This window comes from Aricia agestis, chromosome Z (genome assembly GCF_905147365.1).
Source record: "Aricia agestis chromosome Z, ilAriAges1.1, whole genome shotgun sequence".
NCBI lineage: Eukaryota > Metazoa > Arthropoda > Insecta > Lepidoptera > Lycaenidae > Aricia > Aricia agestis.
The window spans coordinates 25615287-25631194 of record NC_056428.1 but is presented as its reverse complement, the minus strand read 5'-3'; the positions used below and the strand labels follow the sequence as shown (position 1 = coordinate 25631194).

The 15908-nt window shown below is 36.8% G+C and overlaps 1 protein-coding gene across 15 annotated transcripts in view; it reads right to left on the bottom strand.

Annotated features, from left to right (window-relative positions):
* LOC121739358 (potassium channel subfamily T member 2) overlaps positions 1–15908 on the bottom strand; it is a 168525-nt gene that overhangs the window by 41207 nt on the left and 111410 nt on the right. For all 15 annotated transcript variants that reach the window (XM_042131769.1, XM_042131770.1, XM_042131778.1 and 12 more), the window contains 2 exons: positions 7679–7758; positions 6038–6137 (listed from right to left, as the gene is read on the bottom strand). In XM_042131769.1, the coding sequence (XP_041987703.1) occupies positions 6038–6137; positions 7679–7758 (180 nt within the window). The remainder of the gene's footprint in view (positions 1–6037; positions 6138–7678; positions 7759–15908) is intronic.

Below are 15908 nucleotides of genomic sequence, written 5' to 3'. Positions count from 1 at the left end.
AAGGTTTTTTTATTTTTATTTTATTTTATTTGGGACAACAAACAATTGCGTACATGCTTAATACCCTCCCTACAGGAATACGGAGAAATATAAACACTGACAGTTTGAATTCAATCTATCTTTATCTATTCTATAGTAGAAATAAACTTTTCTATAGTGCCCATGCTGAGCATTCTAATTTTACTAATTTCAACAACAACCTTTTTTATATAAAATTAGGGAGAAAACGAGCTAACCAGATGGAAAACAACTACCGTCGTCCGTCGCTCATAGACACTTACAAAATCAGAAGAGTTGCAGGTGCGTTTCCGACTTTTTGAGAGAGATACGCTCTCTTCTTGAAGGTTTGCAGGTCGTATTGGTCCGGAAATACTGCGGCGACAGTTACAGATTTTTACTGTGCGTGGCAGAAAATTACGCGAAAAACGGACTGCTACTCATTAAGTCCATGAGGATGGTATTGTCCACTGTAAATATTATCGCAACATATTTTGTTTTATGCATCCTCGTGTACTGTGTAATGTGTTTTCCGGTTAGGTCAGCCTCCGATCAGATCGACCGCATCGATCTGCCTTCCCATGTATAAAAAAATCCCCCGTATGTAGATGTGTATGGGAGGCCTTAAAAGCAGCTTTTGTTTTTTTTTTGTAATATATTCGTAATGTTTTATGAATCTCGAATTACCATACTCAAGACGTGACAGGTAAATTGTTTTGTAATGGAAAAGTTAAGCTACATTCGAAATAATCTTGAGTCGGAGTTTTGTGAATACTTTTCCTTTCACACCCCACTTACGGCAAAGACTAAAAAGGTATTTGTCGCTATGTACTTCGTAAAGGTTGTCTGGACAAAATGAATGCCAGAGGGAAGTGAGATTGAAGACGTGAGTTGAACACGATAACTAACATTTTGTAACATAACAATTTTTAGGGCTCCATACCCAAAGGGTAAAAACGGGACCCTATTTCTGAGACTTCGATGTCTGTCCGTCTGTCCGACTGTCCGTCTGTCTGTCTCCAGGCTGTATCTCAAGAACCGCTATAGCTAGACTTCTGAAATTTTCACAGATTATGTATTTCTGTTGCCGCTATAACAACAATTAATATTAAAAATGAACTAAAATAAATATTCAATCCCATACATCAAACGTGATTTTTTTTGGTCTTTTTAGCTCTATATCAATAATGGCAAGAGGTAGGCACATGAATTTTTCGCACATTCTTTTGTTATATGTGTACTTTATTATTTAATAATAATTTTAAAATAAAATAAAAATGTAAGGGGGGCTCTTATACAAAAAACACAATTTTTAGCCAATTTTTGCTCTGTATCGGTACGGAACCTTTCAGGCGCGAGTCCGACTCGCACTTGGCCGATTACTTTTTAATGTTACTTATGGTGTTCTTATACTTCTTCCACTCACATTTTCAATTCTTGTGGAGTATTTTTAACTTATTTGGACGAATTTAAGAGGTAATGGTAATGATGTCTTGGCTTTGCGTTTAATTATTGTTTATGAAACTTTAACAACATTTAATACCCTTACAAATGTTGATATTTATTATTTACGGATATTATAACTTCAACCCCGTAGTTATAATCCCCTACATAATAATTATCACTTTGCTTTGTTACACCCGTAACAAAGCAAAGAGATAATACTTTAGAGTTTAGGGTGTGTATCTTACCCAATAAAGAAATAGAGTTAACTGTAAAAGTACAATCGCTGAAAGATTTTATTTTAACTTTTGTTTGAGCAAATTCACGACGCTGGGGCGCTTGCCAATATAAATCACAAAAACATGCTCTGTTAGCGCCGCGCCGGTTCATAGTGAACTCTATAAAAGTGATACATACACACCCTAAAGCATTATCACTTAGTTTTGTTACACCCTGTATACAAGGTTACTGCTACTTGTCTTTGTCTGGCATAAATTAAAAAAGCTATATGGCAAATACAGCGGGATCTTGAACCTACGCTGCGTAAATATTTTATTAGGACAGGGGGTAAAATACATGTGCATTTACTGTCAAACTCTTTATTTTTTAAATTATTACTAGCTGTCCCGGCAAACGTTGTTTTGCCATATAAAGTATTTCGCCCATATTAATCTATTGAAGTGACTAAATAAGTATGTCACCATGGCAACGTCCATCGCTATCCCGTCGCACAAACAATGGTCGTCGTTAGTCTCGAGTTGTAATAATTTACTATTATTTATTTAACAATTAAACTTATCAATAATATTAAAAGTACCCAGTAGCCGATTCTCAGACCCACTGAATAAATAAATAAAATAAATAAAATAAAATAAAAAAGCCTTTATTTCATAGACGATTATTACACTAAGAATAAAAAAACTAAATATGTAGGAATTAAACTAATTATTAATCATCCAGAACCCCTCCGCGGGTGAAGGCCTCCTCCAGAGATGCCCACTTTTCTCTATCTTGGGCTATGTTTGTCCATCGTGGCCCGGCTATAGATTTAATATCGTCTGCCCATCTTTTAAGCGGTCTGCCTCTGTTACGCTTACCGAGCGGGCCATTCCATCGTGTCACTCTTATGGTCCAACGTTCATCCGACAATCTGGCTACATGGCCGGCCCACTTCCATTTTAATTTATGAGCGTAGCACAAAGCATCCGTTGCTTTTGTTTCCTCTCTTATTTTTGTATGTCTAATTTTTTCAATTCTTCTTATCTTTAACATGCTTCTTTCCATGCCTCGTTGGCATGTAATAATTTTTCTCTTTACTTTAGCTGTGTATTTCCATGTCTGGCAACCGTAAGTTAGACACGGTAGCAGGCAGCTCGTCATGGTTTTTGTTTTTATGCTAACTGGTAAGTTACTTTTGAAAATCTCTTTGAGACTCCAGTATTTATTCCAGGTCAGTTGAATACGTCGCTCTACTTCTGAATAGTTGCTGTCTTTTCCGAAACTGATCTGTTTTCCTAAGTAAACATATTTATTTGTGTACTTGAGTGCTTCGTTGTCTATTTTTATTATTTTCTCCAAGCTATTAGTCATGATCATTGTTTTGGATAAATTCATCTCTAAGCCCACCTCTCTACCCACTACATTAAGAGATTCTATCATGCCTTGTAGTTCAGATACTGACTCAGATAGAAGAGCCAAGTCGTCGGCAAAGCGAAGGTGGCTTAGGTATTTTCCGTCTATATAGAGTCCTGTAGTTTTCCAATCCAATTTTCTTATGATCGATTCTAGGATGGATATGAACAATTTGGGAGAGATCGGATCGCCTTGTCTTACGCCGCGCTTTATGGGGAAGTTCTGACCGACTCTGTCCAGTTTTACTCTGCCAATGTTGTTGTCATATAAACTTTTTATAACATTTATGTAGCCTACCTCTACTCCTTGCTCTATCAGCGCTTTCCAGATACTTCTATGTGAAACTGTGTCAAAAGCTTTTTTGTAGTCAATAAAAGCTACATATAGAGTTCTCTGTCTCTCTTGGTATTTTTCAATTATTTGCTCCAGGGTGTGTATGTGGTCGATAGTAGAAAAACTCTTTCTAAAACCTGCCTGTTCCACCGGTTGTTCACTTTCAAGGGTAGCGCTTATTCTTTGGTTGAGTAGAGAAGAGAACAGCTTGTATAAGCAAGGGAGTAGGCTTATAGGTCGATAGTTTGCTATGTCGTATGGGTCTCCTTTTTTATAGATAAGAATTATATTTGATACCGACCATTGTGATGGGATTTGAGAACTCTCCAAAATTCTGTTGAAAAGGTTAGTGAGGGGTAGAGCAAGTACCGATTTGGCCGTTTTTATTGCTATGTTGGTTATATTATCCGAGCCTGGGCATTTGTCCGATTTTAATTTGACCCACTGAATATGCATATAAAATTTGGTTAAAATTACAGTAAAGCCGTTTCGGAGGAGTACGCGGCCTAACATTGTGACACGAGAATTTTATATATAAGATTTAATGTTTTGAGTGCATATAGTCTAATATTTTTTTTTATGAAATAAGGGGTCAAACGAGCAAACGGGTCACCTGCTGGAAAGCCACTTCCGTCGCCCATGGACACTCGCAGCATCAGAAGAGCTGCAGGTGCGTTGCCAGCCTTTTAAGAGGGAATAGGGTAATAGGGGAGGGTAGGGATAGGAAGGGAAGGGAAAAGGGGAGGGTAGGGAAGGGAATAGGGTAGGGGATTGGGCCTCCGGTAAACTCACTCACTCGGCGAAACACAGCGCAAGCGCTGTTTCACGCCATTTTTCTGTGAGAACGTGGTATTTCTCCGGTCGAGCCAGCCCGTTCGTGCCGAAGCATGGCTCTCCAACGAATATATTGTATTTTATATACGTGTAAGTAGTATTTACTTTTGGTGGCTTCGATCGTTCGCCATTTTAAATATGAAGTAAATGTTGTCGCACATTTATCAGCACGCAGGCCCCGAACGCGCCGCATTTTAGAATTCGCTATTTGTATCTAATGATGTAAAAGCTCGCACATTCGTCCGCACGGCGCGTTTCGTGTACTGTGCGGTGCGCCGTGCGTTCAACGCGTACGGCGCGTACGGTGCTGACAAAATGTGTGCAATCAGCCCCGTAAGGAAAAAGGACCTTCCAAAATGTTTGTTATTCTAAAAGAACGTCAATTATTTACTCGTATGTTATTTGCTTCATTCGCGACATCAATTTTTAGAAGTGGAATCAAGTAATGAGAATATATTGCTGAAGCCAATTGAGGGCAGACTACTGAGATTGTTAGATGATTTATTGTGCAAAACGAACAATTTGTATGTATAGTCTGTAATATTATAGATTTGTATGTATATATAACCACTGAAAAAAATATTAAAATCGATAGCCTATGATCCTTCGCGTGGTCTACTTCTTATTTGTGCCAAATAACATAAAAATTGCTCCAGTAGTTCGCGAGATAAGCCCTTTCAAATAATTTCCCCCGTTTTTTTCACTTTCTCCTTTTAGTCGTGATAAAATATACCCTATAGTCTTCCTCAATAAATGGGCTATCTAACACTGAAAGATTTTTTCAAATCGGACCAGTAGTTCCTGAGATTGGCGCGTTCAAGGGGAATTATTTGAAAGGGCTAATTTCAAATAATTCCCCGTTTTCCACATTTTCCTTTACTTCTTCGCTCCTATTAGTCTTAGCGTGATAAAATATAGCCTATAGCCTTCCTCGATAAATGAGCTATCTAATACTGAAAGAATTTTTCAAATCGAACCAGTACTTCCTGAGATTAGCGCGTTCAAACAAACAAACAAACAAACAAATGCTTCTCAATTATAATATTAGTATAGATGTGCCAGTAGCGCCCCCTGTCGACGTTTCCGTAAAATTCTCTAGTAGAAGTATAAAATTGCCGTACAAGTAAATTAATGTGATGGAGAAATGCAGTTTGACACCCAATACTAATTAGAAAGTAATTGTATAGCTATCGGTAATTTTAGGGTGCCATAATAATATGCTATTCATTATAATTCCTTGGTTTATTGTGTGTTGTAACTTGTATTATCACTACTTTTTAACCGACGTCCAAAAAGGAGGTGGTTATATATTCATTATTCGGTTGGTGGGTTTTTTTTGTATATTCATGAAGAGTATCAAAAGTGGTAAAAATTTTGAATTAGCTACAAAAATAAAGAAAGTATAATGCTAAGTACTCACAATTTGATTTTGCTTGATCGAGCAACGTCGAGCAAAACCCACGGCTCGCGATTTCGTCCACACATTCAGCATTGCTCGATAGTTTTATTTAATATTTTAAATCGATATAATATTTAATTCCATCGAGCCGGCTCGATGCGAGCCTTCGAGCTGTGAATTTTGCGGTCCACAAAGTAATGATTACTCGATTTGGAGTAAAACTTTCAATTTTGGAGCAAAACCGCATGTGAGTACTTAGCCAAGGACTTTGAAATGCGGTGTTTGTTACATGATACATTTACGTTTTCGCTGACAAAAACGAAGTGTAAACGTAAGCTTCTGACGGCGCTCGTATGTTTTTATACGTTCATAAACTCGAGAATATACAGCTAGGCTTACCAGCTGGAGGAAATGGGGTTTCCATCAGCACACACCCTGAACACGTAGAGCAGACACGCCAATATCTTGAAGAAGAGATTTACTATGCGTATCCTTAAGCCTGAAACAAATAAAACGTCCATGAATAAATTTCTTTGGTTCTCACCCGATGTCGAAAGTACCTGGGTCATGAAGATTCTGATAACATTTACTGGCCTTAAAAAAAGTACAGTGTTTTCAAAAATGGATATTGCAGACTACTTAAAATGAACCATGTAATGAACATGGACGTTTAAAAAAGTACTTTTTTTACGTCCATGGTAATCAAAGTCAAGGTTTCTGAAACTTCATAGAAAGCTTATATTTGTTATCTAGAGTCCCCCAGCTACTTTACTACAACTACAGCTTTGAAAATTGTGATATTTAAAAGTGTAGTTATAATATATACTACATTAGTTTGCACTTTGCAGCAGTCATTAAGACCATAATATTATAATAGTCTGACTATGGTACGACTAATCAATGTTTTGTTGTAATTAATTAATGTTTTTCGGCAATCGTCAATTTGCCAGAGATAATCATAGCCAAGGCACATTAACAGAGGGATGTATATAATAGCTTCATAGAAATTGTGTAACAGTTAACAAAACAAGCCATTTTTTATTCAGTAGAACATTGCGTGAGAATTGTTTTACCCACTATATACACACATAATATGTGTACATTAACACACTACACACTTGTATGACGAATATTAAATATAATGTAAATTAGGTTGGACGATTAAAATGTTTGTGTAAGTAATTTATCATTTAGTAGTAGCAGTATAGAACCGAATATTATAGTGTCGTTGACTTCAACCTTGTGTAGACATCAATAGTAACCATAGTAATATTATAAAGGCGAAATTGTGCCTGTTTGTCTGTCTTGTCTATGTTGACGCTTAGGGTGAAGCCAAACGAGCGTAATTTGTGAGTTGTGAGTCGCAGAATTTCGGTCCGGCAGAATACTGCTGCATTCAGTTTCATACAAAAGTTCTGTTTGATTCACACGAGCGTTTTGTGAGTCATGATTTGTATGAAAATATATTTACGCGGCAGAAAATCTGCGACTCACAACTCACAAATTACGCTCGTTTGGCTTCACCCGTAATCCAATGAAAAGATCGTGGTGAAACTTGGTATAGAGTCCTTGCCTACGAGAGTAATTACCTACTAGATACTGACGAAAACTTCGTTCGGGCAAATATTTATTTGTCAATCAGAAACCGTACATTTTACAACAAAAGCTCTAGTCTTATCCCAGCCTACCTAGCATACGCCAACGAGATATCTCACTCTCGAGATAATTAAATTTTGACATTATGAGACGAGTAGTTACTCGTCTCATAATGTCAAAATCTCGACTTTATCTCGACAAAATGTGTTATTTCGATGATAGATCTACGCGAGAAAAAATGTTTGTCATGCTAGAGTGAATAGAGATGAAGAGACAAACCATCAAACATCGAGAGAACATGTAGAGTGAGATATCTCGTTGGCGTATGCTAGGTAGGACTCAAAGTATCTACGTTACTATAGGTTATTTGATTATCTAATATATCGCTTCTGAGACCTAAAGTAAGAGACAGACAGAAAGGATATTATAATAAAGTATTCTTACTTGAGCGTTGGTTCTTAATGAAGTAGAGCTGCAGTCGTTCCTTGAATGTGTTTTCGTTGACGTAGTACTCCACTCGCACTCTGTAACAACGAAAATATAGGCGTTATAGCATTCCACATAATATCAGTAATATACATTATTTTATAAGAAGTCCTACAAATTAAAATAACAATATTTACACACCGAATAACTACAGGACCACAGTATATCAATATTAAATGTCATATTGCTATACTGTGACACACTGATCTCCATTATACAAGTACGCTGGATCTATGATACCCACTTTTTTTTTGTGCCATTTGAAGCGGAATCAGCGCCCCCATTATTAGGACCGAGAACTAAATTTGACGTAACCATTGGTAACCATGTATTTATTTTAATTCTCTATGGCTTAATCTGTCGAATTGTTTTCGTGTTTTTAAAGTGTTTTAAAAGGTTTTACGCGATTATATAATATATATTATATAAGTGGTGGTAGTTCATAAATCATAGTTAAACTATGAAAGGGTGTATGTTATGTAAAACACGGTACAAAAAGGGATGTGGGGTTACATTTCGCAAGTAAGTGATTTTAACAGCTCATTTCTACGATATTAAGCTTTTATTGATAATATAGGCACTTAAAAATGTGGCACTAATCTTATTATACCGTATTCACCACATATTTACCTTTGTTTTACCGATTTTTGATAAACAATAAAATTCAATAGTGCTGCAGTTTTCTGCCGATAAAACTTATCGATATCTATAATAATTGTATTAAAATCTCCGATAACCGATTTTTATTATCAAATACATAATATTATGCTCTTAAAATAATTGACAGGTTTCCGTCTGACGAAGGAAGACTGGAATTATGGTTGAAAAAAATTAAAAAGCCTGGTTGGCGTCCGAAAATTGCTACTACCGCCGTTGCCGTTACTATTTGAAGTGTACAAACGTTCTCTGTGAAAATACAAGGCGCAAAACTACCATTTGATCGTGATTATGTTTGGAAAATTTATTTCAGCGTCTACTCTTTCTTGACAGACTGTAACTGTGTAACGGTAACTAATAAAATATAATGTTAAAGTATCGCACATATATTTTTATTATTTATAAATACCTTACCTACTCCACCCCAATAAAAAAATTTATTCAAACGTTCCATATTTATTTATGGATCGCATTATCCAATTAGTTAATTTCCCTAGCACTTCTGCAATCAGCGCCAAAATGTCGAAAATCAAATGAGATAAAGTAACAACACACACAAAAAATAGCCTATATAATCCTTCACGTTATACATTCCCCCACTTTTTCCACATTTTCCTCTATTTCTTAGCTCCTATTAGTCTCAGCGTGATAAAATATATAAAATGGGCTGTCTAACTATTGTTCTGAAACAAACTGAAATAATTGTTCAAATTGGACCAGCAGTTCCTGAGAATAGAGCGTTCAAACAAACAAACTCTTCCGCTTTATAATATTACTAGCTGTTGCCCGCGACTTCGTCCGCGTGGACCTCAGTTTATAGCGCGCGATGTTCAAACAACAAAATTGGTGTCAAAAGCTTTTATAAAAAAACCCTGGTACCCTTAAATCAAAACACCCAAAAACAGCTGTGCAGTGTGCACATAACTTATTTCATTTTTAAAAATTAAACTTTATTTATGCCAAATTTTAAAGTATATTTAGCCCCCCAATTACACAACTTCACCCATAAACTATTTAATATTTATCATTGATAGGTTTAAGGTTACGTCACTCATCACTGCATAGATAAAGTACAAAGTTATAATTTAATAAAGTAAATAAAGAAATGACAATCGAATAAACCGATAATCAAATGTAAGATGATACCACCTCTTATAGAAAGACTTTTGCGCAAGCGTCAGCGCGATGTAGGAGACGGCACGGCGCCATCTATTATGTATTTTTGGAAGTAACTTAATTTGAACAAATTTACGGATTTTTACCCCCTTACAACCCTTTTTTCCAGTTAAAAAGTAGCCTATGTCCTTTCTCAGGCTTTAGACTATCTGTGTACAAAATTTCATTACAATCGGTTCGGTAGTTTTGGCGTGAAAGCGAGACAGACAGACAGACAGACAGACAGACAGACAGAGATACTTTCGCATTTATAATATTAGTATAGATAATATGATGAGATTAGTTAGGGTCTAATCACACAGAACACTTATTCAGCTTTGTTCAGCTTTAATACGATACACTGTAGCACTACTTTGATAATATTATAAATGAAATTAGAAAATACAATACAATAAAGTTTTCGTTAGAAGCTTATCTTCAGTTTTGTTTTTAGTTTTTCGTAGTGCTAACTGGTAAAAATAAATGGATTATAGATAGGTACTGCTACTTCACGTTATCTACGTATGAAATCGTTGTTAATTTATAATCTAAATTACGGAGAGGAAGTCTGTAATCTTTAATACAAATATGTAGCGTTTGTATTATTCAATTTAATATTTTTGTCCTAATGGCCGACATTATCTGAATCTGGAAACATTTCATCGATAATAGAAAAGACAGTTGTACATCACTAGTATTAGTTCCAAATACTCCCACTACTGCTATCAGCGCCAATATGGCGACATGATGGCGACTTTCAAACGTCATTTTTACGTCAAATTTAGTTCCTATCCCTAATAATGGGAGAGCTGATTCCGCTTCAAATAGGCACAAAAAATAGCTGTCATTTCAAAGGGTATCATCAGTCCAGCGTACTTGTATAATGGAGGTCAGTGACTGTGACAGGACTGCCTGTGTTTTTCTTGTCAATGGAAACGTTACACGAGAAAGACCTTTGACCGACCGCACACACGTTTTCCGTTAGCGATTTCCGAATTTGTCGTACGAGTATTTGTTTTCCGTATTCGGAAATCCGAATGCATGGAATCAGTAGAAAATACATGAACTGCCGCACACGTTCCTTTTTCTTTTCGGAACGAATTCCGCTAATACGTTTTAGGTGCAAGCCGGCGCGTTCGCGCGTGAAAAAAACGAACGTGTGCGCCAGTTTCACGGAATACCGAATACGAAAAACGAATTCGGGAATCGAATACGGAAAACATGCGTGTGCGGCCAGCCAAATTTTTATGGTTTGAAAGTAGATTCATTTTCCACAACAATATGCCGCCTTCAGTTGAAGTAGAAACAATATTTACAATGATAAAATCTATTCGGTCAGGTAATGATTTAAATAAAGTACCTACTTAGCAATAGGTTCAACAATATTTATGTTTAATCATATCCGTGCAAAGCCAGAGCAAATAGATGTTAATTTCTTGTTTGAATAAGTTGTTATCAAACTTAAGAATCCTATCAAAGTTCATTTGTTAAAACTAGGAGAGTTTAATCAAGTTGCTGGTTGAGGGACCAGACTCTGACGAAGGTATCCACCATGAAAGTTTCAAAATTCACCCCCTGGGCCCCAAGGGATGAGTTGGGAAGACGTTTAAGGCGATTCCACACTGAAAACTTACAAACTCTTTAAGTTTTCTGTAGCTGAGAGAAGCTCTCTATTACCTCCGTTAAAAAAAGCTGTCTATCCTTTAAGAAAGAACAACGTTACTGATAATCATACTTGCACAGGCATGCCATCTCATCACCCCCTTTTTTGACTGGGGTTGTAACAACAGAGTAGTTAGATGTCAGACAGACTAAACTTACTTTTTAGCTGATCTCGACAGTAGGTACCAGAGTAGACAGAATGTCTATTGTGTAGGTACCATTTAATATCAGAAATCGCTAGTACATTGTTAAGGTGGCTATCCGATCTTTGACGCGTCCGACAAAAATTCTAATAAAATGCTACTATGAATTAGGCTATAGGTTTCATTTAGCTCTTCGCCACTACAAAGCAGTAGAAAATGAAACTTATAGCCTAGTGAAGGTGGTATTTTATTTGAATTTTTGACGGTCGCGATCGCTTGCCGCGTTGATTTACCTTTACTTAGCGATACGTTGTAACCCGCAATTTTTAAGCTATCGTATAACTTTTATCATGGGCTTTGAGCGCGGCGACCGAATCAAGAAATTCCGTAACAAGAAACACCTAACATTTGTCTAAAGTCGTTTCAGTTCGGCAGACTTCGGTTCGGTGTGACTCGGGTTATAATGCTCGCCGCACCGACCGGTCGGTACGACGTTGCCAGATTCCGGCACGGTGTTTGTCAGCGACTTGATGTTTGCAAATTATAATTCCATAAGTTGATATGGTTAGCGATTACTTTACCGCGGCAGTCCCCGAGCGCCACACGTATTTTTACTTCGTTGTCGAAATTATCGAATGCAACTAGATAAACTAGTACAGAAGATAAAGAAGAAACTGACGCGAAACCTGTCGCAAAAGCCGGCGCGGTGTAACGTAAAATCCATTGTCAGGCGTGTTCGTTATCGATCACGTAACAATTTGTCCGTCCATTGCCAGGGGAATGGAGATATTTGGGAGCCTTTATAGTCTAACAAGGTGCCATATTAACTACAGGCCCGAATGTGTCTCAATAGGGACACTTTGAACTGACTTTATGTTCGGTTGGGCGTATATTTTTATGTGCATTAGCTTGAAGACATGAACGGATGAATAGGCTATAACCGGCCATTTGGCAAAGTTTTCGTATTTTGAAACTTTCGACCCGGAAAATAATGCAATCAACAAATGCAGACTAAAGTCTGCATTTGTTGATTGCATTATTTTCCCGGTACTTATTTTTTTTTATGAAATAAGGGGGCAAACGAGCAAACGGGTCACCTGATGGAAAGCAACTTCCGTCGCCCATGGACACTCGCAGCTTCAGAAGAGCTGCAGGTGCGTTGCCGGCCTTTTAAGAGGGAATAGGGTAATAGGGGAGGGTAGGGATGGGAAGGGAAGGGAATAGGGTAGGGGATTGGGCCTCCGGTAAACTCACTCACTCGGCGAAACACAGCGCAAGCGCTGTTTCACGCCGGTTTTCTGTGAGAACGTGGTATTTCTACGGTCGAGCCGGCCCATTCGTGCCGAAGCATGGCTCTCCCACGTAAACTTACTATAATACTACTTATACAAAGTAAACCAAATGTAAAGTAGGTATAAGTTATAATGTTCGTTAAAATTATATGGAAGGTAATAGGTAATGCCCTTACGCGTACCGCGTCCGCTATAAAAAGCTAGTTAGCCACTTACTTGAGACATACTTGGTGTATTTTAAGTAAGTATATCTGCAAAAATTCCGTATAACCATAGTATAACGTAGTATACTTCATGAGATCACGTCTTATGCTACGGGCCAACGAATTATATAAATTAATAGCTGTCCCGGCAAATTTTGCTTTACCATATAAAGTATTTCGCCCATTTTATTTTATGAAGTGGCTAAATAAGTATGGCACCATGGTAACGTCCATCGCTGTCCCGTCGCACAAACAATGATCGCCGTCAGTTTAGAGCGAGTTGTTATAATTTACTATTATTTATTCAACAAATGCACTTAATATCAATTACAAAAAGTAGCCAGTAGCCGATTTTCAGACCTACTGAACATTAAGAATATAAAATTTTATAAAAATCAGTAAAGCCGTTTCGGAGGAGTACGGTAACTAACATTGTGACACGAGAATTTTATATATAAGATAAGTTAATTCGTCCTAACCGAAGTCCTTGCTGTATCATAATAAATAGATTTTACCAACAAAAGCGTTTAGATAAGCATCTTCAATTATATAGAAATCACATAAATTATATTAAACGAGCTTTTGCCCGCAGCTTCGCTCGCATTGAGAAGTATTATTATATACAGACTTTCATCCCCTATTTGAACCCTTTGGGGTTGGAATTTATCAAAATCCTTTCTTAGCGGATGCCTACGTCATAACATCTACCTGCATGCCAAATTTCAGCCCGATCGGTCCAGTGGCTTAGGCTGTGCGTTGATAGATCACTATGTCAATCAGTCAGTCACCTTTGAGTTTTATATATACTAGCTATTTGACCGAGCTTTGCTCGGTATTCGATAAAACACGAAACGAATAAAAAGCATTCTAAAAATGATTCCTAGCTAGATCGATTTATCACCCCCGAAACACCCTATATACGAAATTTCATGAAAATCGTTGGAGCCGATTCCGAGATTCCAATTATATATAATACTAGCTGTTGCCCGCGACTTCGTCCGCGTGGACTTCAGTTTATAGCGCGCGATGTCAACAAAATTGGTGTCAAAAGCTTTTATAAAAAAACCCTGGTACCCCTTAAATCAATACAGCTGTGCAGTGTGCACACAATAAGTATTTAATTTGTTTATATTAAACTTTATATTTTATGCCAAATTTTAAAGCTTATTTAGCCCCCCAATTACACAACTTTACCCATAAACTATTTATCATTGATAGGTTTAAGGTTACGTCACTGCACAGAAAAAGTACTGAGTTAATTAATACCGTAGAATAGATATAACAATCGAAAAAATCGAAACTTAAATGTAAGATGATACCACCTCTTATAGAAAGACTTTTGAGCACGCGTCAGCGCGATGTAGAAGACGCACGGTGCCATCTATTATGAATTTTTGGAACTAACTTAATTTGAACAAATTTACGCATTTTCACCCCTTACAACCCTTTTTTCCAGTAAAAAAGTAGCCTATGTCCTTTCTCAGGCTTTAGACTATCTGTATACAAAATTTCATTACAATCGGTTTGGTAGTTTTGGCGTTTGGCGTGAAAGCGAGACTGACAGACGGACAGACAGACGGAGATACTTTCGCATTTATAATATTAGTATAGATTATGTGCACACTGCACAGCTGTTTTTGGGTATTTTGATTAATTAAGGGCCGCGCTACACCGGAATGGCAGCGGCGAGGCGAGCACTTTCAGCGCTGCCATTCCGGTGTAGCGCGGCCCTAAGAGGGGTACCACTTACCAGGATTTTAAAAAGTTTTTAAATTTGACACAAATTTTGTTGACACCGCGCGCTATAAACTAAAGTCCACGCGGACGAAGTCGCGGGCAACAGCTAGTTATGAATAAAAACAATATATACTAAATTAGGTATGATTAGTTCTGTTACAATAATGAAGTAAAAAATAAAACGCCATTTGTTTTCATATATTAGAATTAAAATGTTGATTGCATTGATAATATATTTTCTTGATGGAATATAGGCCAACATGGTACACTCGAACTCCTTTATTTTAGAGCGCCTTCTGTTGTCAACTTGTCACATAATATATTAGAAATGCAGTAGGAGTTCTATAAGATAAGATAGATTGATTATTATTATACCAAGTGATAATATTATTAAACATAATATTCTAACGTATTAAAAACTATAAACAAAAACATAATAACTAATAAGTATGATTAGTTCTATGTTACAATGAAGTAAAAAATAAAACGCCATCTGTTGAATCGTATTAGAACTAATATGTTCATTGCATCGATATATTTCTGGATTTTTTATAATTTTTTTATATTTAAGATTTTTGAAATATTATTTTAATACACATCCAAGACCCAGGAACATTGAAAACTTTTTGTTCCGCCTGCGGGACTCGAACCCAGGACCCCTGGGATGAGCGCTGGCCACGCGCAATGCGAATTAATTTTCATCGATATTTTCATGGAAATAAGATATTTTCCCACATCAAAATGTAGCCTATGTCCTTTCTCAGACTCTAGAATAACTGTGTACAAAATTTCATTGCAATCGGTTCAGTAGTTTTGGCGTGAAAGCGAGACAGACAGAGATACTTTCGCATTTATAATATTAGTATGGATATATACAAGAATTGCTCGTTTTAAGATATAAGATAGATATAACATACGACATAAACAAATTATTGTAATCTGACGAATATCAATTTGACATGAACTGACTAATTTCGACATAAAAGTTGAGACTTTGAATCTGAAATCAGCATATTGGTTTGAAGAGAATGTAATTTTGTGCTTCTGTAAAAAATAAAATAATTTAGGATAATCATAATGTTTTGGTGCGATTAGGCAACACTAGCACCAGATACTGTCTTTGCTAGTGCTAAAATTTTGATAGACGTTTGATACGTTTCAGTTAATTTTCTGATACGACGTCTGCTACATGGAAGATTTTGGTCGGATTCTTTACTGTATGGCGCTAATAGCGCCCTGTGCTCCGACCTTTGCGTACCCAATATTCCCTATTATCGCTACTATAAACAGAAAAATACGGGAAGAGGCGCAACGAGGCGCTGCATTTTCTGATACAAAA